The sequence below is a fragment of the Petaurus breviceps genome, unplaced genomic scaffold (assembly GCF_028583685.1).
Source record: "Petaurus breviceps papuanus isolate PSGF00001 unplaced genomic scaffold, PetGlider_PUasm1.0 90604, whole genome shotgun sequence".
Lineage (NCBI taxonomy): Eukaryota > Metazoa > Chordata > Mammalia > Diprotodontia > Petauridae > Petaurus > Petaurus breviceps.
The window spans coordinates 5,640,962-5,666,983 of record NW_027187285.1 but is presented as its reverse complement, the minus strand read 5'-3'; the positions used below and the strand labels follow the sequence as shown (position 1 = coordinate 5,666,983).

The 26,022-nt window shown below is 35.3% G+C and overlaps 1 protein-coding gene across 5 annotated transcripts in view; it reads right to left on the bottom strand.

Moving 5' to 3' along the window:
- Positions 1 to 26,022, bottom strand: part of STAG1 (STAG1 cohesin complex component) — a 385,691-nt gene that overhangs the window by 191,048 nt on the left and 168,621 nt on the right. For 4 of the 5 annotated variants that reach the window (XM_069063916.1, XM_069063915.1, XM_069063914.1 and 1 more), the window contains one exon: positions 4,271 to 4,367. The exons of the other annotated variant lie outside the window; for it this stretch is intronic. In XM_069063916.1, coding sequence (XP_068920017.1) covers positions 4,271 to 4,367 — 97 coding nt within the window. The remainder of the gene's footprint in view (positions 1 to 4,270; positions 4,368 to 26,022) is intronic. 5 annotated transcript variants of the gene reach the window in all.

Below are 26,022 nucleotides of genomic sequence, written 5' to 3'. Positions count from 1 at the left end.
TTTTTTCCCTTGGGGGGAGGATGGAGGGAGAATATACAAACTGTTATTCCTGCCTCACCTTAGTAAATATCCCTTTATAATACCAAACAAGACTGGCTGACTAAATGATTTCAAATGACAATCTTGGGGAAGCACACAAGCAGAAACTTGACCTGACTGAATTAGAAAATTACTTCTCACCTTTCAGGTGGTATCCTAGAAGCTGGAAAGAGAGATGTAATTAAGCTCTGGGGTCTTACTCATTGGTGGGAATCCAGATAAAGAGTCTCAGATTTTACTGATTAAATGTTATATATATAAGCAACTAAGAATAAGGGTTTCTGGTCCTTTTGCAAGGATAAAGGCAGAAGAGGCATGGCATTTTCTTCTCTCCAAATGAAGTATAAACTTCAGGATACATATTGACATTCATTAAATTGTCTCTAATATTTATGCCTATGTATTTCATTTATTACCTCTACTACACTCTACAAGCATTGCCCTTATGTAAAACTTTTGTGAAATCTTAAAGTATTATAAAGGTAAATTATTATTTTTTTCCTCCTTCCATAATACTGATCAAAAAACAGGTACTCATTAAGTATTTGTTGAGTAACAAAAAAGCGTCAGTACTGTATCATCCAAAAAGTACTGCATTCAGTCAGAAAATCATTCCCACAATTAGGGAGGCAGGGCTAGCAGAGTTAACAAAGGGGATCACTGCTGTCAATACAAGGATTATCAGTCTATCACATGTGTTTTAGGATGTGCATTTTCTTACATACCAGAAAACACCATAAAGATTCTACATTGAATTATGAATCTCCACTTCATACTTTTAGCTTTTAAAAAAAATGAAATCTACTTACTATACAAGTAATTTTCAAAACCGTCCACTGGTTTAAGTTTCCTTCTCGACTACCTTCTGTTCTCTAGATGTCACTGGAATGGCCCTACTCTGGGGCCCACTACTGTTAACATTCCCTCCCTCCATTAGGACCCAGAGAAAGAGGCAGAAAGATGATTAATAGGTGATGGTGACCTGCTTTTTACAATATCCAGCTTGTCACAGTGAGCACTTATTTGGATAAAATTCTGTAGTGGCTTTGTTAATTTTTTCAAAATTGCATTAATAAGATTTTTATTTCTTTTTCTTTATGGTTACTTGGTTTGAGCATTAGGATTACATAGTTTTATAAAATGAGTGTGGTCAAGTATTCCCTTTTATAATTATTGGGAACAATTTTCTTAAATTAGTTATTAATTGTTATTTAAATGTTTGTTGGAATTTCACTTATAAATCATCCTTGATTAAGGCTCTCCCCCTTTAATATATCATTTATGGCTTGCTCTAGGATTAAGATGGCAAAAAAAAATGCTAATGGGACATTATGTATTTCTGTAGATAATCATACCATTTAGCATAAGTTTTGCTGAAAGATAATTGTGAGTAATAATATTATATAACTAATTATTTTTATTTTCTCTCCTTTGATAGTGAGTTAAAATCATGCAATTCCTTGAAAAAATTAATAGATTTATATATGTTTAATGACCATGTGAAAAATGGACATACATATTCACCAAAAATATTTTCCTCTGTCACAGAGGATGTCCCATATGGCAGTCAAATATAACAGGCATTCCCTAGAAATGGCGAATTACTCCATATGCTCCAGTTTTCAGATGACATCTCACCAAGGCATGCAACTTTGTGAAGCCTACTAAATGAGATCCAAAATGATTAATAAAAAAATTTATCCTAATTACACACACACACATACACACACACACGCAGTTGTATGGCCAATAAGAAAATATAGCTTAGACTGAAGACTGACAAATGAGTTGGGCCCAGATCTGAACAGTGAAAGGTCGACTTAACTGTGTTGCTAAAATTGTATCATTTTTAGTGATTTCAAGCTTCTCCATGAAACAATGACATATTTTGTAACGTGAGTATATTTATCAGTGTCATTATATGTTACAATTCAAGTTATGAGTATATCTCTGAAGACTCAATCTCTCAAAAATTAGAGGCCAGTGTCACCCAAAAGATGGTGAAGAGATGCAATTTTGGTATTGGTATGCTCTATTACTAGCTAGGCATATAGCTCCTAGGAATAAGGACGCTTTAGTTCCACTATATTCTTTCCTGATGAGGTCATATCTGGAAAGCTGTTTTCAGTTCTGGATATTATCTTTTAGAAAGGACATTAATAAACTACAGATCATCTAGAGAAGAGCAAAAGTGGAGAAAGGCCTTAGGTCCATAACATATGAAAAAAGCCTGAAGGAATTTGGTTATATTAAGACAAAAAAGAGAAATGGTTCAAATGAGTTACAATAGCTATCTTCAAGCATGTAAAAGGCTGTCATGTTGATAAGATACTAGGTTTCTTCTGTTTGGCCCTAGAGAACAGAACCAAGTTCAGAACCGCATGAAGGCAAATTTGAGCTTGATATAAAGAAAAACTTCTCAACAACTAAGAGTTGGACAAAATTAGCATAGCCAGCCTTAGGAGGTGGTGGGTTCTCCCTCAGTGGAAGTTTTCAAGCAGAGGCTGAATGAGCACTTACTGAGTATGTTGTACTGGGGGCTCTTTATCAAATACAGATTGGACAAAACAGCTACTAAGATCACCAACTCTGAAATTCTTATTAGCAATGAAGCATTACACAGGAGAAGAAAAAATGGGGGGAAAAGATGAGCCAGTCATAGTGCTTGAGTGATATGTAACAGATGGAAAGCTTAAATGTTTCACTGATATTCATGCAAGGTCAAGAGACTTACAGAAAGGTCCCTTTTATACTGGGTAGGCTTCTTGTGAAAGATTCGTAAGAAGATATGGATGAGTTACATAAGATAAAAAAAGTATAGATAGGTCACAGTTTGTACCAATCAGAAAAGATGCCCAAATCTATGAGTTAAGAGATTTTTTCAAAGCATAAAAATAGATAAGCCGGTAATGAACTTGCTAAAAAGAAGTAAGTAGGCTTGACCTCTGATAAAACACATTAAAAAACAAAAAGAACACATGTTCATTAATAGAACCATGGTTTAAAAGGACCTTCTAGAATTTGTACTCTACTAGCATGGTCTATGAAACCAAGGTCATCTCCACAAATTAGAGAGGTACCACAAAAAAACTTGGGAGATTATTGCATTAAGTATAACATTTTAAATATATGTGGACAGATAATTGTTTGGATTTTTTTTTTTTTGTGCTTAAGAAACTAGGCAAAAGGAAGCAAGGTAAAGTTTAATGATCATGGCTTCTATTTGCTCTGCTTATTACTGATATTTTATTACATCTAATAAAATAATACTAAGGTAATGAATAACATTATAATAATGGATTAACAATTTAAATAAAAATGAATTCTAGATCAAAGCTAAAAATGTAAAATGAACATATAATTGGAAATATAAACTAAGAGCAAAAAGGTAGGAAATAGATGTTAAAGGAATCCTGGTAGTGGTTAAAATACATAGCAGGAAAAAGATAAATTGAGAAAAGGCCAATTAATAATATGAGATCCTGACACGACCCAAGGCAGAGGTGTATTTGTCAATGATAGGAAGATGGTTTTCTAAACAAGTATTGATCTTAGAGAGGATAAGAAACAATTCCTTGAGAAGAGGATAGAAGCTACAATTTCCATTACATAGTAGAATATTGGTGTCTGAGTCAGGATCTAACTAGTTGCATTACTAGAGATCCAAAGAATGGTTTTAAAGGTATAATGATTACTCTAGATGAGCACATTTGGGGGGGGGGGGGTGTGAGAAGGGGGATTGTGGTTAAGTGACTTGACCAAGGTCACACGGCTAGTTTTAATTAAGACAACAGTGCCCAATTATTCCTAGTGTTATTTATAATTTCTGAACAAAATTGAATGTTCAAAATAGTCTAGAATGATTAACATATGAGATGAAACTACAGGTAAAAATAGTATAATAAACAGAATTTTAGGCTTATTTTCCAATTAAAAATTTACACTTAAATAAATTTCATTTCAGAACTTTCAACATCTTACTTCTATAATATGTAACTAAAGCTGAACACAAATCTATTTTAACAACCTTATATAATTTTTTGAATCAATAACTTACTTTAGCATAAAGATGCCACAGTAAAACTCCATGATTTACACAACACATGCAAATAATTTGCTATAAAAATGGAGATGGATTAGCATTCCATTTTCTACATACCAAAATAACTTTAGTAAAAATGTACATTTAGACCAATAGTTTTGTAACACTTTTTTCGGCAAGATTCTGTACCTCGACATCCTGAACACTGGATAAAGAAGTTGATTAAATCCAGAAGTGCTATGTCCCTGTCCTGTTTATATGATTCAATCCAGTCATCCACCACAGACTGTTAAGAAAAAAGAAAAAAAAACATACAAAAATGAGAACCTTAGTAAAAAATGCTTTTCAGAACAACAAACTCTTAAAAGATATTATGTATGGTATTTTATTCCTGCGTGAGGGAGAAAATTGTTTACTTGAAATTATTATGATGTAGGCTACTGTAAGCAAGTGGTCTTTCATGTTCACAAGATAACCAAAGTGAGACAAACCCTATGTCAAGGAGCTGATCCAGTAGGGAACAAAATCCCCACCTGCAAAGTATTGGTACAATTGCATATGTGGCAGATAGAGTTCAATTAAAAAAACAATGTGAAATTGACTATAAATAAAATAAAGTTAGCAACTACTAATCTTGTCATAGGTTAGTATCTTTGACAGTAGAAAAGGAGGGGTGAAATAAAAAAATAAGAACCCGAATGCAATTTAAGTTTTGAGTGGAAATCTTCTTATTACAATATATTTTTAGAGGAAAGAATTATAATTAATTGTTTTTAAAATTTTTCCGTTTTTTTTGATAAACAAGCCCAAATAACTCTACTAACAAAATCATCTCTTAAAATAGTGAAAAATAAAAACTAATGGAGATTAGGAGTGTAATACAGCTTTATTCTTAATCGAGCTGAGATTTAACATTTCATCATTCTTCCTTATTTTAAGATGTTCCTTTGTGAATAAATTAAACTTTTAATGATATGTTAAACATTTATTCTAGGTGTGGGAAACCTGCGGCCTTAAGGCCACATGTCGCCCTCTAGGTCTTCAACTGGGGCCCTTTGATTGAATCCCAATTTCACAGAACAAATCCCATCTGGGATTTGTTAAAATTCCATTTTCCACATACCAAAACAAGTTTAGTAAAGTGCACATTTAGACCAACAGTGAACAGTTATTTTATAACACTTTATGGGAAATATCCTGTACCTCTTATACCTGTCAGGAATTTGTTCTGTGAAGTTTGGATCCAAGAGGCCCAGCTGAGGACCTAGAGGGCCACATGTGGCCTCAAGGCTGCAGGTTCCCCACCCCCGGTTTATTTTTATATAAGGAGCTTGCTTAGAATGGGATAAATCCAGATTTGTGACAAGACCAACCAAAATTCCTTACTGCATATCAATCATAAACTATAAATTCAACGAATCATATATAAGAGCAATCATGAAACAATTAAGAAATTCTCAGATTTTACACGTCTTAGCTAAAATACATTACTCTAAATATGCAAAGGTCCTTCTGTTCAGTAACTTAAATTCCACATGCTTTAATACCACCCTTACATCTGATACATGGGAAGAATGCTGATTTAACTGAATCTCAAAATTTAATATAAAGTAAGAACGTTTGAGATCATCTATGTAAATCTCTTCCAGAGAAGGAAACTGAAAGGCCAGGATAAAATGACATGCTAAGATCACAAAGAAAGATAAATGAAGAGGTGAATACAGAACCTAGATCTAGGATACTGATACACTATTTGGGAAGATTTTTTAAACCCTTTAACGTAGTATCCATTCAATAACTATTTCTTAAACAATTATTATGTGCATATTGCTGTGTTCAATGTTGAGGGAAAATAATTAAGACTTTGTCTCTTGTCGCCCCAACAGGGGTGTTCTCTGTCTTCCCTTTGTCTCTCTTTCTCCCCCTCCCTGCCAATATATTTTAATTAAACTAATTTTTTTAAAAATTTATTAACTCACTAGATTTTAACTATATTCAATCTATTTCAATAGAAACCATTAAGATTATAACAGGTTATAAAGTACTCAAGGAAGTTTGAGGATAGAGAATTCATTTCTGACTGTGGGGACAAAGTTGGGTTGACTTAAGTCTTCTTGGAAGATAAAGCATTTTTAGTTGAGTCTAGATGAGTTGGATTTCAAAAGATGAATATTTGGGAGGAGAAAATTGAGTAAAAGAATAGTGTGTAGAGTAACATGATTTCATGTGAAAAAATATTTAAGTTATGTGGAAAGGAATTTTTATCATTGAAAATATGTGCATTTATAAGAATTGATATTAAAAAGTGTAGGTCACTGTATCCACCTGAGCACTGTGCTCCAAGAGCATGATATTCTTGCATAAATGCAATGTCAAACAGAAAGAAATGCAAGGAATGATAGATTAAGAATAACACTGGCTCTAAGCTCCATTATTTCCTTTTAGTGCTACTGTAATTACTGGAAGATGACAAAGAAATTAAGAAAACATTTCACAGAATCACATAACCTAATGGCTAAAAGACAAGACAGGAGCTCTATACCCAAGTAACAGTCCCCAAACAGTGATCATCCAGACTTCATTTGGAGACCTCTAATAAGCGGAAACCCTCTACCTCTTGAGTCAATACACTATACTTTAATGTAACAATTTTAAATGACAGAAAAATTTGTGTTCCCTAGTATTATAAATTTAGATCTGGAAGGGTCTTGTATTGAAAAGATGAGGAAAATGATGCCAGAAGAGTAGAACCAGGAGAAATTTGTACACAATTACAGACACAACATATGTGTGATGACCAACTTTGATAGACTGGACTCTTCTCAGCAATGCAGTGATATAAGTCAATCCCAAAAGACTCATGATGGAGAGAAATATGTGCATCCAGAGAAAGAACTAAGTTTATATCCAGGTGGAAGCAAAATACCTGATCTTTTTCCTTCTCTTATTTGGTTTTATATTCTCTTTATCATTTTTCATTCCAGCTGGTACAATCCGTCCTTATAACCTGACTAATGTATAATGTGAAAGTATTTACAGATCCTATACTCGACTATAAGCCGCCGTGGTGGAGTAGGGGAGGGGGACAAAATGTGAAACTCAAGGAATTGTGGAATTGAATACTGTAAACTAAAAGGAAACAAACAAATTAATAAAAAAAAAAAAGTGAAAAAAAATTGCAGAGCAAAGATTCAAAGGTGGGGCTTGTGACTCTAATTCTACTGCCTCAATAAAATGGCCCATGAAGGGGAGGAACCAGAAAGCAATTTATTAACACTTTATTCCAAACAATTTAACTCAATCTAATTCCAACTCTGCAATATTGCCCCATTGCTGAGAGTTCTGCTCTCCAGACCCAAGCAAAAGAGTCTAATCTGCTCCATACCAAAGTCCTTCAAATACTTGAGTCCAGCAACCAATTGCCAGTAAGTCTTCAATTCTCCAAAATGAACACTGGAATTTCATGAATGGCATGATTTTAAGGACCCCTGGCCACTCTGGTTTGCCTGCTGTAGAATGCCCCATGTTTCTTATAAAATGAGGTATCCAGGAGTGACTATCATAATCCAGAAGTGGTTTGATTAGGGTACAGTACAGTCAGACTTCCAAAGAGGTGGTATAGTAAACAGGTGGCGTAGAGCACCAGGCCTGAAGTCAAGAAGACCTGAGTTCAAATTTGGCCTCAGACACCTACTAGCTGCATGACCCTGGGCAAGTCACTTAATCCTGTTTGTCTTAGTTTCTTCATCTGCAAAATTAGCTGGTGAAGTAAATGGTAAACCACTCTAGCATCTTTGTTAAGAAACCCCAAATGGGGCCAAATGTTGGATACAACAGAAATGAATGAACAACAAAAATAATTGCATTATGTGTTTTGAATACCATGTTACATGGTTGTTTCTTATTGAATCTAATGTCCCACTAAAGGAAATATAAGTTTTACATGAAAACTGTTTATTAACCATACATTTTTTTCTTATACACTTCTGAAGTTGATTCCTGGAATCCAAGTTTAGGTTGGAACATTTATTTTGCACAGAAATCATCCAATTGTATTCTTCTTATTATTCTGGCTTCTTGAGATCTTCTAGGATCCTAAATATGTCTCCTATTAGAGAGGACAGCATAACTATTCAGGTGACCTGAATTTGAAGCCCCTCTCAGATACTTATTAGCTTTGGGTTCACATTGCTGCTTTCTTCAATCTATAAAATGTAGAAGATAATACTAATACTACCCACCTCCAGGGGTTATTAGAAAGAAAGTATGCTGCAAATTCAAAAACACTGAATATAAAAATGGGATGTTATTCAACAAAACATAAGCTCCTTGAAAGAAAAGACTATTTAATTTTTGTCTATGAATTCCCAGGGCCAAGAACAATGCTTTGCACACAGGATGCAATAAATGTTTGCTAAATTAAATTAAATCCAACCTCTTACTATTACATTATTCTTTCTATCATTTGCATAAGTGATGAATCTATCAATTTTTGTTCTAACTTCTATCTTTGACCCTTCTCATTTCACAACTTCTTGAGATCATTGACAATAAGCCCAAACCTTCTAAATGCATCCTTGATACCATTCCCTCTCATCCTCACCAAGAGATTACTGTCTTTCAACTCACAAGTACTCCAGAAACTGCAGCACTCCATTGACAACCAGACCTGCTTCGAGCCTGGTCCTCAAAATCACCCATCATCCAAAGGAACAATCCCTGTGTAGTAGTGGCTTGCCATCTCTGCCACCAACATCACCACCAGTTGACCAATTGCCTGTGCCTTGGCATATAAATCAGACTAACTGAAGCATCAAGGCATCATGAGGAAGACAGAAGCAGCAGCATACGCATAGGTCAAATGACTCCCACCAGCTCAATTCTCATCTCCTCTCAGACCCAAGTATAGTCAGGTCAACGACTAAGGGCCCAAGGAACAGCAAAGTTCCCCACCCCGTCCTGAACCCCATAACACTGGCCTTGGTTCTAATTGGCCCTCAAAACCATGGTATAGGAAAGCAACGCTAGTGGAGATGCAGTGCAGCAGCTGTCTTCTAGCCTCTAGCCCCAGTTACCTAAGTCACAAGAATGGCAGAAGACTCAGGAAAAAAAAAATTCTAATCACCCAAGTTTGTGGCACTGTCAAATAAATCAAGGTCAGAAAGAGGTATGTTGTTTTTTTTTTTTTTCCCCAGAGAAAATGACACTAAAGACTGTACCCTAAAAACTACTGGTTCTTTCCATCTGACTTGAAATGGAAACCTTCTCTAGGTGTTTTTTCCCTTTATTAGAAACGGCCTCTTTCAACACTGGGACAATCTTGTCTTTTTATTTGTATCCCCAGGCTTTAGCACAATGCTTTGCACATAGTTTGCATTTAAATTTAAGCACTTATCACCTCATACATTGACTACTGTAATGGCCTACAAATTGACCAATGTGACTCAAACCTTACCACCACATCATTCCAACTGATCTTCCACAAAGCTGCCAAAGCTGTGATTTTCCTTAAGCACAATTCTCACCACGTCACTCTACAAGATAAACTATAGTGCCATCCTACTGCCTTCTAGAATACATTTGCTTGGTTTTTTAAGCCTTTCACCTCCTGCCTCGAGAGTATCTTTCCAGTCTTATTTTATTCCACTAATCTTCCTGGACTTCCTCACATCACATTTCTCTTCTGCAGTTTTTTATTTCCCTGCCCTCTTCCCCCTGAGATGTTGTCTTTCTTCAAACTATCTTGCTTATTTAGATTTGTAGCCCTGGGGCTTTGCACAGTGCCTAATACAATATTAGTGTCAATGGGCTACTAGTTCATCCTCCCACCTCCTATATTCCTTTACTTTACAATATAGCCAAACTAGCATTATCTTAGTTCTGCACACATACTTATTTCAACTCTTGTCTCTGTTGCTTTGCACTGGTAGCCCCCATGGGTTGGAATGTATTTTATATCTGCCTCATAACATCCCTCATTTCTTTCAAGTCTCAGCTCAAATTTCACCTTACACAAAGCCTTTTCTGATCCCCTCAGCTGATAGTGTTCTCCTCTCCTAACTACTTTCAGTCAATGTTCTATTTATTCTATATAATATATGTATATATTATCTTGCTTGATAGAACATGAGGAAGAACAGAGCTGGGACTGTGTATCATTTTATTTTTGTCTTTTTATCTCTAGCACACAGCATAGTGATTAGAGTTGTACTTTAGACACAAAAATTCTTCTGAATTTACTAATTGATTTCTCTTTACTATTTTTTGTTAAAAGGATGGCTTTTCTGGTAGGAAGCAGTAGAGAAATATAATGGAAAACAGGTGATATAAAAAGAAAAGACATTAAAAATAATTAAAATAACAGTGACTGCTTTTTGTCAAATATAAAGTTTTTTTCTCAATCATCCATCTTAACCTTTCTGTGGCATTTGACACTACAACTCATCCTCTCTTCCTGAATAATTCTTTCCTTTCAATGTTTGTCTGCACTGTTTCCTCTCTGTTCTCATCCCATCTGTATGTCTATCTCTTCTTAGTTTCCTCAGGTGAACAACCATTCAACAGCCCAGAAATTATGTAATCCCAAAGGCTTTGCTCTCAATTTTTTCTCTTTTCTTCCTCTCTTAGCTTGGTAATCTCAAAAGCTCCCAATGAATTAAAATTATTATCGTTATGTAAACGAGTCACCAATCTTCTATTCTTATTAATCTCTTGATTCTTCATATTCTGCATTTCTAACAAAGGAAGAACATTACATTCAAGTGTTGCTGTAAATATATTAATTATATATGGGACTTTTTTTTTCTGTCTTTGATATCCTTGGGGTAAATGTATAGCAATGTGATTTCCAATATAGTGAATATAAGAAACAGAATTATAATGTATGTTATTAATCAACACTGTATCTAATTACATTTGAAAAATATTAATACATCCAAGTAAAAGATATGTAGATGGTCTACAGCAGATATATTAATGATCAAGATGACAATATTTGGCACATATACAAATATTTCTTTTAATAATACCGCAGACTCCCAAGAGTGCTTTTCCCACAACTTGGGAAAACAGTTCTACAACATTTTCAAGAAGTAAGCCAAGTTCACTGACTTATGGGCAAGTCACTTAACCTTACTCAGGCTAAGTTGAAGATCAGAGTTTGACCTACATTGCTAGAGAATCTCCTAATCTGGGTGTTCACTATAATATTGAATTCATTGGTCCCTTACCTCTACCCTTACTGCTGACCTCTAATTTGCTGACTCAAGTTTCTCATCTTTTTGAAAAAGAGACATTTGTCCTCCAGTACTGTGGCACTTTTCTAGATGTACTTGAAATAATCACTGATAGTAACTAAGCAAATATATGAACCAGTTTTCAGAATGCTGGCATTTGACCCTAGGTACCTCAAATCATTAAAGGCATGTAAGTGTCCTCTATTATAAATCTCCTAAATTGTGTGTGTGTGTGTGTGTGTGTGTGTGTGAGTGCGTGCATGTGCATTTACTCAATGTTCACTCTTTCCTATCTGTTCTTTCTTGTACCTCCTTCCTTTGCAGGAAAGAAGGGAAAAAAGAAAGTTGACTTTCTGACTTCCCAAGACTCTACACATTCCACGCATTAAACATGCTCATGTTTAATGCCACCATCAACTACTTATGAGATATGGAATTCTTTTTTTTTTTGGCTTGTTTTTTTAGGGGGAGGGCAGCTGGGGTTAAGTGACTTGCTCAAGGTCACACAGCTAGTTTTTGTGTTGTATCTGAGGCCGGATTTGAACTCAGGTCCTCCTGACTCCAGGACCCGTGCTCTATTCACTGCTCCACCTACCTGCCTGAGATATGGAATTCTTATAGGTTTCTGTTGTCTTATAGTATATATCCTCAGTTTACTGTCCCTGGTGAAAGCTTTTCTAAAAGTCTATTTTAAAAAGCCTAAGGTGGATAGTGTGTTTGTTCTTCCACTAACACTTATCTCTTTAAACAGCTTCCTCTTTTCTCTGATTGGAATAATTTATTTTCATGTTAGAATTTCATTCTTGAGCACTAATCATCAAACTTAATCCCATTTCCTCTGAAGAATTTTGTGTAGGTCATTGAATTTCATCTATTTTCCTTTTTACTCCTTTGAAATCTGCTTTCCCTAAAGGTAGATGTGCATAGTGAACAAAGAGTTGGTCTGGAAACCAGGAAGGCCAGGATATGTGATTCTGTGTAACATTCTGGCTGTGCTAATCATTTGCCCCTCAGTTCTCTAGGCAGCTTTAAAACTATAACTTATCCAACAGATGCTAACTTGCATTGCTAGAGTATTGCTGTATCAGAGAGTAATCTACAACAATATTATCACAAATTAAGTCCCTATCTCCAGATCCTCAAAGTTAGAGCATACTGCTGGGCAAGTGGCATAGTGTTGGACTTGGAGTCAAGAAGACAATAGTTTGAATTCTGCCTCAAATATTTACTAGCTATGCCATCCTGGGCAAGTCACTTAACTTCTTTAACCCAAGTCTCCTAATCTGTAAAATAGGGACAATAAAGGAACCTACCACACAAGTTTATTTTGGGAATTCAAAGAGATAACAAATGTAAAATACTTCATTAACCTTAAACTTCTCTCTGTATACACACACTCTGCTATTATTTTAATGTCAGATTATATTGAGAATTCTTTCTTTCTTTCTCAAAAATTTGAAGACAGAATGACCACTTCCTTCTAGTTTCCAAACTTTCTAATTCAGCAATCAGTATTTCCTCATTAATAAAAAAAAAAAAATCAGTTCTTATTGCTTCCTCACTAAGTTTTAGTGAATGAAACTATCATAAAAATAAACTGTTCTATCTGGAAGAAATAACATTGCAGGAAATATCCATATAGTTGAAGTGCAATTCACCAGTAAGTCAAATTTGTGTTGTTTCTCAGTCAGCATCTGTTATTCCTGCAACTTGGTCATCTGTATCATATTTTATGACTGTATCATTTCTGTTTCTCCTTTTCTTGATCATCACCTCAGGACTCTCCACCATAGTCCTACCTTCCTGTCTGTGGATTTTTGCAGAAGAAACCACTGCTGTAATATACAGTGCTATCTTCCACTCCTTGTATACGTTGTTTCATTTGAATAAAATGAAACACAGTCACATTTCCAATCATGAACCTAATCCTACCAATCTCGATGTCCCGAACAAGAATTTGCCTCCTAAAGAATACACTATATTGTACACTATGCTATCTTAGTTCTGTCATTTTCTCTTTTTATCTTCATTTTCCTCTGTTTTTAATCACTTCATTCTCATTCCCTCTAACAGAGAATTCCCAGGCTCAATCCTTGGTTGACTGCTTTACTTGCTCTATAATTTCTCCCTCAGGGATCTCTTCAAATATATGAGAACTTATGCACAAGGTACTATGCTAGAGGCAGCAGAGGAAATAAAAGATACAAATTCAATTCAACTATGCAGACAAAAATAGCTACAGCATTTCAGAGGAGAAAGAATACATCAGGCCAGAGTTGGCAGGAAAGCTCTATGGAAGGAGGTTTTGAGCTAAGTCTTAAAGGATAGGTAAGGAGAAAGATACAAGGATTATTGGATTATGGATTTAGAGCTGGAAAGGATCTTAGAGACCACACAGACTAAGTCCCTTAGTTTACAGATGAGTACGTGACTTGTCCAGTCTTAAAGGAATAGAACATTCTAAGTTAAGTGGCAAACACAAAAAACACTGAAGTGATAGATACACATATGAAGAAGATACATAGTAAAGATATACATAGGAAGGTAGTAAGGAATAAAGTTAAGAAGGAAAGCACTGCATAGCCTTGAATGGTGGACTATAAAGAACAGATTTTTTTCAAGTGGTAATGTTTCTGTTAAATTATTGAAAACAGAATTTTAGGAAAGTTAATGTGAAAGTATTAATAACCTAATTTAGTTTAACAACACTATTATCAGTCACACCTCTTTTTCCCCCAGAATAATGGAAGTAAAATGGAGTACATGGGCACTGCTGAAAGTATCATTAGGTTTCTGTTCCTTCCTGAAAGTTGTTATTGCTGGTAATTTGAAGAAGCTGCCAGTATTCTTTGGCAAACCGTAGATGCTTATACTGCACAAGCATTAAGTGACTAAAGTGAAAGTGGACTGAGTTATGCTTATAATTGCCCAATATCGTATAGAGTATTATACCTGATGGGAGTTACTATGTAGTGTTCTAGGAGAGAATATGCTTGTCCCAAAATAACTCTTCTTGAATACTCTTCCTTTTCCATAATAAATTCTGCAAAAATGTTTACTGATAAATCATGAAATTTATCAATAATCCCCTTATATCAGAAATACTAAATGGTATACACTTCAGAAAAGCATACAATAGCTTTCTGTATAATAGCCAAAAATTTATTAAATAGCCGAGTGTAAAAAATTCTACATAATTTTAAAACAACTTGGTCATACAGTCAAGTCATATTTCATTGGTAAAATTTAATTCTCTGAAAAAAGTCTTAGAGGGAAATAAGAAAATTTACGTTGAAAATGAAGATAGCAACAGAGAGTAAATATTCAAATATGATAACCAAAATAAGAATCATGTTTCTTGGGCAGTGGTAAATACTTTTTTTTTAAAGTTTCAAAAATAAAACAAACTGCTACAGGGCTGTGAGAACTATTTTTTTAGCCCAACTTTTCTGAGGTTTCTAGAAGCAATAAGGCTTGTCCTACAGGATTTCACATTAGTCACTTCAATTTCCCTTGTTCAAATCCCCAAAAATTAACCAAGTATCGAAGTTTCTTAATATTACAGGTAATACAATCATATATAACAAATGATTACAGAGCATCTATTGTTTATAAAGCATTGTAAGAGACTATGAGGGAATTGCAAACATTAATGAACTATGCTTCCTACTCTCAAGCACATATTAGCAGTTCTGTTCTCTTCAATGTGAGACATTCTATATACTGAGGCAGATAGCCTATAGCCTATCCACTATGACTTAATCAATGTAGTTTCCCCCCGGCCAGGAGCAAGCATATGGATTTATTCTACCATCAATAATTATTCCCCCCCCAAAAAAGAGAACTAAATTCTTTTTTATTTTCTTGCAAGACATATTCATGACAGTCATGTTGTGAAAGAGACAAAAAAAAAAGACCCAAGAAAATTATTTTTAAAAAATTGTACCAACCGATATTCAGACACCATCAGTTCTTTATTTGGGCATGAACAATGTTTTTTATATTGTTGACAATGGCTAAACCTTTCATAGCTGGTCATCTTATAATAATGTTGTTACTTTGTACATAGTACATTTCACTTTGCATCAAAACATGTAAATCTTTGCAGGCTGTCTCCGACAGCATCTTGCCCATCATTTCTTATAGCATAATAATGTATTCCTTTATAATCACCTACCACAGCTTGTTCAGTCATTCCCCAACTGATGGGAATGCCTTCAATTTCTAATTCTTTGCCTGGAGAAAAGAGTTGCTAAAAATATTTTTGTACATATATGTCCTTTTCCTTTTAATTTTTTAAACTTGTCCTTATAATTTATTTTTAGTTTTCAATATTCACTTCCACAAGATACTGAGTCCCAAATTTTCTGCCCATCTATCCCCTACCCCTACCCCAGGGCAGTGTACATTCTGATTACCCCTTCCTTCTATCTTCCCACTTCCCCTTCTCTTATCCCCTTCCCTTCTATTTTCCTGTAGGACAGGATAGATTTCTATACCCCACTGCCTGTATATCTTATTTCCCAGTTGCACATAAAAATGATTTTTAACATTTATTTTTAAAACTTTGAGTTCCACATTCTCTCCCTTCTTCCCTCCTCATCCACCCTCATTGGGAAGGCAAGCAATTTGATATAGGTTACACAAGTGTAGTTATGCAAAACACTTCCAAAATAGTCACGTTATGAAAGACTAACTATATTTCCCTCTATTCCATCCTTCCCTCCATTTATTCTATTCTCTCCCTTTGACCCTGTCCTCCTTAAAAGTGTTTGCTTCTGACTGCCCCCATCTTGCATTTGCCCTCCCTTCTATTATCGCCCCCACCATTAAGCCCTACTTTTCTGTACAATAAGAGAGATTTTCATACCCAACTGAGTGTCTATGCTATTCCCTTCTTAAGCCAAATCCAATGAGAGTAAGGTTCACTCATTCCCTTTCACTTCCCCCCTCTTCCCCTCCAAAGTAAGTTTTTTCTTGTCTCTTTTATGTGAGATAATTTACCTCATTCTACCTCTACCTTTCTCCTTCTCCCATTACATTTCTCTCTCATCTCTTAATTTTATTTTTTAGATAACATCCCTTCATATTCAACTCACCCCTCCAACTCTCCTAACACCGAGAAAGGTCTCATGAGTTATAAATATCAGTTCAACTTTACTAAGTCCTTTATGATTTCTCTTTCTTGTTTACCTTTTCATGCTTCTCTTGATTCTTGTATTTGGAAGTCAAAATCTTCTATTCAGCTCTAGTCACCAAGAATACTTGACAGTCATTCACCAAGAATACTTGACAGTCCTCTATTTCACTGAATGTCCATATTTTCCCCTGAAGAATTATACTCAGTTTTCCTGGGTAGGTGATTCTTGGTTTTAATTCTAGTTGCTTTGACTTCTGGAATATCATATTCCAAGCACTCCAATCCTGTAATGTAGAAGCTGCTAAATCTTGTGTAATCCTGATTGGTTCCACAGTACCTGAATTATTTCTTTCTGACTTTTCAATAGTTTCTCCCTGACCTGGAAACTCTGGAATCTGGCTACAGATTTCCTGTTAGAATTCCTTTCATGATGTGCTTGGTGAATTCTTCCAATTTCTATTTTGTTCTCTGGTTCTAGAATATCAGGGCAGTTTTCCTTCATGATTTTTTGAAAGATGACGTCTAGGCTCTTTTTTAATCATGGATTTCAGGGAGTCCAATAATTTTAAAATTCTCTCTCCTGGATCTATTTTCCAGGTCAGCTGTTTTTCCAATGAAATACTTCACATTTTCTATTTTTTTCATTCTTTTGGTTTTGTTTAATAATTTCTTGATTTCTTGTAAAATCTGTAGTTTCCATTTGCTCCATTCTAATTTTTAAGGAATTTTTTTTTTCAGTGAGCTTTTGGACTTCCTTTTCCATATGGCCAATTATGCTTTTTAAGGCATTCTTATCCTCCTTGGCTTTTTGGACCTCTTTTGACATTTGGGTTAGTTTATTTTTAAGGAGTTATTTTCTTCAGCATTTTTCCAGGTTTCCTTTAGCAAGCTATTGACTCATTTTTCATGATTTTCTTGAATCACTATTACTTTTCTTCCCAATTTTTCCTCTGTTTTCCTTACTTGATTTTCAAAATCCTTTCTGACTTCTTCCATCATCTGAGACGAATTCATATTTTTCTTGGAGGCTTTTGATGTAGGAGCTTTGACTTTGTTGTCTTCTTCTGTTCGTATGTTTTAAACTTCCTTGTCACCAAAGTAAGATTATATAGTCTGACTTTTTTCCAGGCAATTACTTAGCTCTTTTTTCTTTGTTAAGGTAAGACTCTGCTTTCCAAGGTCCAGGGGTATTTTCTGAGATACTTCTAGGGACCTGTAAATATTCAGCTCTTCCAAGGTGGTAAGATCAAAAGAGAGATGTTTATTCCTTTCCTGGCCTGTGCTCTGGTCTCTGAGTAACCACAAGAACTCTTTTCTGCTTTGGAACTGTGAGGAGGATTCCCGCTACATTGCTGCCACAAGCTCCGCTATGCACCATTGCTTCTCCTCACCCCAGAACCACCACCCGGGACTGCAACCTGGATGCAAGCATGGCCAGAGCAAGAGAATCCTGCCTCAGTGCCAGCAAAGAGATCCCTGCAATGCCTCTCTGATCAGTCATCTGACTGCCCCCCCATCTGTGGGTTGAGAGCTCTGGAAGCAGCTGCAGCTGTCCTTTACCACCACTTGTTGCTGCATCTGCCACTGCCCTGGAGCTGGGACCAGACCAGACTCCTCTCTCACCCAGGCCTGACAGACCTATCCTACTGACATTCTAAGTAGTCTTTGGCATTTATGGGTTGAGAAATCTGGAAATCTTCATAGCAGCTAGTGATTTTGTCCCCTGAGGCCTGCTCTGGTTCTGTCTGTGCTGGTGTGGCTCGCACTGGACTCCACTCTTCTCTCAGACAGACCTTTCCTGTTGACCTTCCAGGCTGTCTTGGGCTGGAAATTTGTTTCATTGTCATTTTGTGGGTTCTGCTGCTCAAGAATTTGTTTAGAGTAATTTTTTATGGGCATTTGGAGAGAGGTTTGGGGGAGAACTCAAGCAAGTCCCTGCTTTTACTCCGCAATCTTGGCTCCACCTCAACGTGGTTTTTGTCCATGCACTTCCATAAATCTTCCACTGAGACCCAAACACACGGAAGACTTCTAGGATTTTCAATACTTCATGAATCCCAGGGCACCAAATTTATTGTCTCATGCTTTAGTAGATGACCAGCCCACTTGCTGCTTTTCTACTCTCATTTCTGAAACTTCAGACTATAACTCCTAGAAATAGAACTGGAAGCAACTTCAAAGATCATGTACTCAAATTCTCTAATTTTAGAGATAAAGAAACTGAAGCCCAGAAGAGATTTAGCAACTTGCTCAAGGTCAAAAAGATACTAAGTATCAGAGCCAAGATTCTTGCATGTAAAAATCATTGTTGGTAATAAGATACAGACTTTGTATACCCACCATAAATATTTTCGTTGCCCTTTGGGTGTCAGGTAATTTCAGAGCCTCTCATGATTAGCCATGGCTTTCCATGATTTGCTCTACATAGCGTCAAAGTAGGAATACAAATTTAAAACATTAGTTGATGTCAGGGAGCATTTTGGGATCACTATAAGTGCTACAAGATTTCCCAAATGCTATCCTTCTTTACTCTCCTTCAGCAATTCAATACTAGATCCCTTCATCATCTAAGTAATACAAATCTATTAGACATGTCTGTTCTGCCAAGAAAAAAAATAGCAAGAATGAATGAAGATTTCTTGACTGCAGCCCCCAACCACAAGGGAATCTTATTAACTCTTAGGATATACTTAACTGACTTATTCATGATGAGCATATCTAGAGCTGCCTGCGGGTCCATTACCCTTAGTTACCTCTTAGGTTTAAAACTTAGGTTTACTTAGGTTTAAAAATACACAGACATGGGATGCTTTGAGACGTTCTAAATCAGTTTCTACTTGTGGATAGAGCTGATTATTTGTAATGCAGTTACACAAAGAATAGGCCCCAAGCTTGATGGTGAAGTAGGAGTACATGTCATATGGTATTTTCTTGTTTTTGATGGGTATACAACTTTCGGGTTGCAAAATGCTAACAAATATCGTTCTTATATTTTACAGGTGAAGGAACTGAGGCTAAATAAAATGCTTGGAGCAATCCTGCTAATTTGCAGTGTGGGGGAAAAAAAGCAACACCATGGTCCAATGTGAGGCAACCCAGAGGCCCCATGGTCAGGGACTCAAACCTGTGAGATTTGGAAAGATGACCAAATACCCCCTACCCTGAAACAAACAATTATAAGAGCTTGATGGAAACGGGCCCACTAATAAACTGTTTGTGGAGGTATGAAGTTACAACCATTCTGGAAACAAACTTAAAAATTTCTCCTCCAAAAGTCAATAAATGCTCTTTGAACCACTGACTGATATGCCAGGAGTTTCTTGTCCCAAAGATTAAAAAAAAAAAAAAGTACACGTGTGCTCACGCACACCCACACACACACACCTACACCCATACCCACACCCACAATATTCATAGCAGTTCTTTTTTATTGCAAATAACTGGAAACCAAGAGGCTACTTACAGGGGAATGACTAAATAAATTGAGGTACATGAATGTAATGGAATATTTTATTATCAAATATGATAAAAGGGTTTCAGAGAAAATCTGTGTGAATTTAGAAAAAAATAAATAGTAGCAGAAGAATTTACATAATGACAATATTAAAAAGAAAACTTTAAAAGACTCGAGAACTCATTAATTCAATGACATGAGATTCCAAAGGAATTTCTTTTGATAAGCTCATTAGTTCTCAAGGGCTTAAGGATACAAGAGTCCCAGTCCCATGATCAACAATGACCTACTGAACATTTGAAAATTAATGTTCTGGAGATATCGTAAACTCAGCATGTCTAAAACTCAACTCATTATCTTTCTCCTGAAACACGCTTCCCTTTTCCAAACTCCCTTGTGGAAGTCAGTCGGTAAGCATGCATTAACTGCCAGGGCTACAAAGAAAGGACAAAAGATAGTCTCTGCCTTCAAGAAGCTCATACTCTTAATGGAGCAAGCAAACAAATTTGTACAAACTACATACCAGAAAAACAGGAAATAATTAACAGAAAGAACACCTAGAATTAAGAGGAGTTGGGAAAGGCCTCTTGTAGAAGATGTGATTTTAGTTGGGACTTGAAGAAAGCCAGAAGGCTGAGCTGAGGAGGGAGACCATTCCATGCTTCTTGCGAGCAGATTGTTTTACTCTGTCTGCAATTGTATCTGCAGTACCTATTAGAGTGCCTGGCACACAAGAAGTACTTCATAAATACTTGTGGACTGACTGACATGAATAATGAGAAGTGAGAAGCATAGTCAGACAGGTAGGAGAAACAACAGAACAGAGTTGTCAGAAGGAGAAACTGGAGAGAAAAAAAAATATCCAGTAAAAGAATGCATTTAACAACGTCAAGAAAAAAAAAGCCAAGGAGGACTTTACAAAGATCATCAATCTGGCAATTAAGAGATTTTTAATAACTTGTAACATACTCAGATGGTACATTTACTACATCCTGGTCACCAGAACAAAGCAGAGGTCAATGAATTCTCTTCAGAGACAAAACTCTGTAAGTCAAGGAGAGGAGGAAAATTAACGCAAGGAAAAAGCGTGCGGGGCCTGAAGTTTGGTTACCTAAGCACCAACCTCTGCTTTAACACTAGCTCTCAGTGTGAATCCAGCCAAAGCACTCTGACTTTCTGAGGTTTTTCAGAGGCAAAAGTACTGGCTCACCTCACCTCATACAGTAATATTATTACAAAGACAATGATGTGTAAAACTTCAAATATTGTGTAGGTGTTAACAGGAAATAGATCCTAGTCTATGATTTATAATCCAGAACAGGACTGAGGAGGAATAATGTCATCAAACCAGATAGAGAGAAAACTTGTGGACCAATTGGGCTGAGACAGGTATGGAGAAGGGAATAAAATAACCCATATCAGAGGAAAATACTTATGCACCTGATATAGGTTATTTGAGCTTTTATTATAACCAGATAAATACTGTTTTAGGAATCTATTTATCCCATTCTTTTGGTAGACAGCTGATAGATATCTAATCTCTCTGCTTCATCTATTACTGGCCATCCATTAATAGAACAATATATGAAGATGCCACAACACAAGATGAAGAGGAATTGAAATTTATTTAAACTTTTACATCAAGATTAATTTTAGTCAGTCTGACACCCTAGTACAAAAAAAAAATTGATTAATTAAAGCAGAGAATGGTGTAGTAGACAAGACTGCTGGGCCTGAAGTCAGGAAAAACACTCAGACTTAGATATTCGCTATGTTGGACAAGTTGCTAAAACTCTGCTTCAGATTTCCCAACTTTTGTAAAAAGGAGATCATATTAGTACCTATTTCCCAGGGTTGTTGTAAGGATCAAATGAATTATTTGTAAAACACTTAACACAAAGCAAAATTTAAGTATTTTCAAGTGGCAATGATAAAGTAAACATTATACTGTTCATATCATTATGGTTTCTTCCACATTTTCTTAAGCTTTTGTGTACTTTAAAAACTAAAATGCATCAAGAACTGCTAATTATCATAGAAGGAGGAAGAGGAGAAGAAACTTATTTATATTAGCAATACTTATAGTATGAGCATATATTAAATAAATGAATGCAAGCATTAATAAAAAGTCTAATTTTATTTATGTCTTAATATAACACATCATGAAACTTTACTAATTATGGAAACAAAGAGCAAAATAAGCAAAATAAATTTTGCTTCCTCTCTTTTCCCCTGCTATTCTCAAATATAACAACAATCAATCTGAAAGCCAATATAATGAGAAATAAGAGAAAAGAAGACTTCATTTAATGGATCTATGGGGTAATTAGAAAAACTTACAGTAGCATGTTTGTGGTTAAGGAAGCTTAAGTTTTTAACTATAAGTCACTAAACTAACACAAAAGTTAACTACAACATCTAGAAGACAGGATAACAGATTTAGAGTTGGAAAAGCCCTTATAGGCCGTAATGTCCAATGTCCTCATTTTACAAATGAGAAACCCAGGACAGAGCAAGGTTAAATGACTTGCTCAAGACCATGTACTAAGTGTCAGTGGGAGGATTTGAATTCCATTCTTCCTTATTTCAAGTCCAGTATTCTCTACCACTGAGCAACTGAGCTGCATCTAGATCATACTCACAAGATTAAAAATTATCCTTGGTGGGTATGAAGAATCAGAATAATGTACACACCACTTAAATAAAATAATTTCAATTTAATTCAGCTTAGTCCCAAACATAAAACTTCATGATTATTATTTTTTTAAACTTTATTTATTTTGGTTTGCAACATTCAGTTCCACAATCCCTTGAGTTTCAAATTTTCCCCCCTCCTCTTCTCCCCTCCCCCCATGGCAGCATGCAATCAAATACAGGATCTACAAATATCTTCACATTAAACATTAGTCAAGTTGTAAAGAGGGATTATAACCAATGGAGTAAACAATGAGAAAGAGGACACCAAACAAAACAAAACAAAAAAAAGAGAGCAAGAAGTTTGCTTCAATCTGCATTCAGACTCTGTGGTTCTTTCTCTGGATGAGGCTTTCCCTTTCCATCATGAGTCTTCTGGAGTCATCTTATAACCTTGCATCACTAAGAGGAGCCCAGTCTATCCAAGTTAGTTCTCACAGATACGATGTGTCTGTAATTGTGTACAAAGTTCTCCTGGTTCTGCTCTCCTCACTCAGCATCAGTTTATATAAGTCTCTCCAGGTAAATATAAAGTCTGTCTGCTCATTTCTTACAGCACAATAGCATTCCATTACATTCATACACCACAACTTATTCAGTCATTCCCCAACTAATGGGCATCCCCTTGATTTCCAATTCTTTGCCACCATGAAAAGAGCTGCTATAAATATTTTTGTACAAACAGACCCCTCATGATTATTAAGTGAAGATAATACTATAAAAAAGTGGCATGTAAAATTAGACATCACGAATGAGAAATTTACTGTAGCATTTTATTTCATCAAATTAAACATGATGAACATTTACAAATTTCCACTATAAACACTTTTACGTAATGCCAAATATTTCTTACTAAATAAACATTATAGCTGCCTTGCAAGTATCTTCTTAGTTGAACTTAGTAAGGATTTAGACTAGATGAGTAATGATGAATGCTGATTAACTTATCTACCCACAAACCACAATTTCCCATAAACCAAAAAAAGGCATCATATATAGCCAGTTCAATTTTCAACTTTTGTATGCATTATTTTTAGTCTTGTGTTTTATTTGGTTTTTAGTCTTATCAAATTTCTTCAGGGAAAGAAGAAATGGGGGTAAAACTATGGTTACTTGTATGGAAATATAAATATATAAGATTATTAGTAAAGCTATTAGTTGTCAACTTTCAAATATTCAAGAAATGATTGTTCAGCTTTTGGTTAATTTAGACTCTACAGTTCTTCACCTTTCTTCCACTACCTACCACCAGCATGAGGCTTAGTTGATTGCTACATCAACTATATGAAAAAGCATTAAAAAAAATTCACAAGAATAGGAGAATTCAAATCACTCTACTCTACCGCTAAAAGCTCAAATAAAGATTTTGATGGAATGAGAGAAAAATTACAGGCCAACTTTATTTTATTGTTTTCTGTAAGCTAAAAAATATCAAGGATTCCTTCAGTAAATTAAAACTAAAAACATCTCCCAACTGGGAATTTACATATAACTTTTGGACAAATTTTTTTTTTTTTTATGGAAGAAAATTAACAAAGATCCCATGAGTTAAAACACAAAAACACTCCAATAGCTCACTATTGCTTAAACTGGGTCATTACTTACACAGATGAAGCATAAGTAATACCTTAACCAAAACACCAAATTTTAAAATTCCACAGTAACATTCAACCAATTACCTGAGGAAAAAATATAACCACCAAATTCTAGCAATGTAACTACTGACACCTAAAACCATTTATTTTTATACTATTTCAATGGAAGCAATCAATGCTGTTAGACATGGCACTGAGTTCTGTCTATAAACACACACACACACACACACACACACACACACACACACACACACACCTCTTCTGTCACATGAATTCTGCTCAATTTCTAGAATAGCAGCATGACCAAAGGTACAATTAGCTGAACAAATATTCATTAAGTCCCCAATATATAAAGAATACTATAAAGGGAATGATGCAAACAGTAAAACTAAATAAGAAATATTCTATACACACATGAAATTGACCAGTTATTAAGCCATATGAAAAAAAGTCACTGGAAAAAATGACTCAGGATTATTCTAAGTAAGAGATGCAAATCAAATACTATGCGCAGTCTGAGGTGATTAAGAAAGACTTCATTAAAGGTATGGCATTTGAATTTGTACTTAAAGGATGAATGGGCATTCAGCTGATCCGGGAGTAAGTTAAATTATTACAGTAAAAGCACTGAATCAGAACAGTGCAGGATGTTAAATGAGGGAGAGAGTATTATGGAAGAGGCCATTAGTTCAATTTGCCAGGAACATAGTGCACGTGCACAGTTGACATGTCTTAAAACTTAAAAGAAAAAAAAGGAAAATATTCTTCAGCATTTCTATATATTGCCAACAAAACACAGCAGGAAGAGTTAGAGAAATTCCATTTTAAATAACTGTTAACAACATAAAATACTTGGGATTTTCCCTGCCAAGACAAACTCAAGAACTATATGCACACAATTACAAAACAATTTTCACACAAATAAAAACAGATCTACACAAGTGGAGAAAAATTAATCACTTATGAGTAGGCAAGGCCAATATAATAAAAATGAAATTTTGCCTAAATTAATTTATCCAGTGCCATACCAATAAAACTGCCAAAGAACTGTTTTGTAGGGCTCAAAAAAAAATTTTTCATCATCAAGAACAAAGGAAATGTCCATATTAGGAAAACAATGAAAATAAAATGTGAAGGAAGATGGCCTAAAAGTACCAGATTTCAAAATATATTACAAAATGGTAATCATCACAGAATTTGGTACTGGCTAAGAACCAGAGTGGTGGATCAGTGGAACAGATTAGGTACACGACATACAGTAGTAAGTCACCATAGTAATCTAGTGTTTGATAAATGAAAAGATTCAAACTTTTGGGAAAAGAGCTAACAATTTCACAAAAATTGCTAGGAAAACTGGAGAGCGGTTTGGCAGAAAGTGGGCATAAACCATCATTTTAAAATATATCAAGATAAGGTCAAAATGGATACATGCTTTAGACTATAAATGGTGATATCATAAGCAAATTAGGGAGCATGGAAAAATTTACCTGTCAGATCCATGAATAAAGGAAAGAGTTTATGACCAAACAAAGAGGATCACATGAAATAAAATGGGTAATTTGGATTATATGAAATTAATCCTTTTTTGTACAACCAAGACAATGCAGTCAAAGTTAGCAGCATGAAACTAAAAAAAAAAAATCTTACACTGAGTTTCTCTGATAAGGGATAGGGAATTAAGTCAAATTTATAAAAATGGGATGGCTAAGTGGTACAGTGAATAGAACACCAACCCTGGAGTCAGAAGGACCTGAATTCAAATCCAGCTGCAGACACTTAACACTTACTAGCTGTGTAACCTTGGGCAAGTCACTTAACCCCAA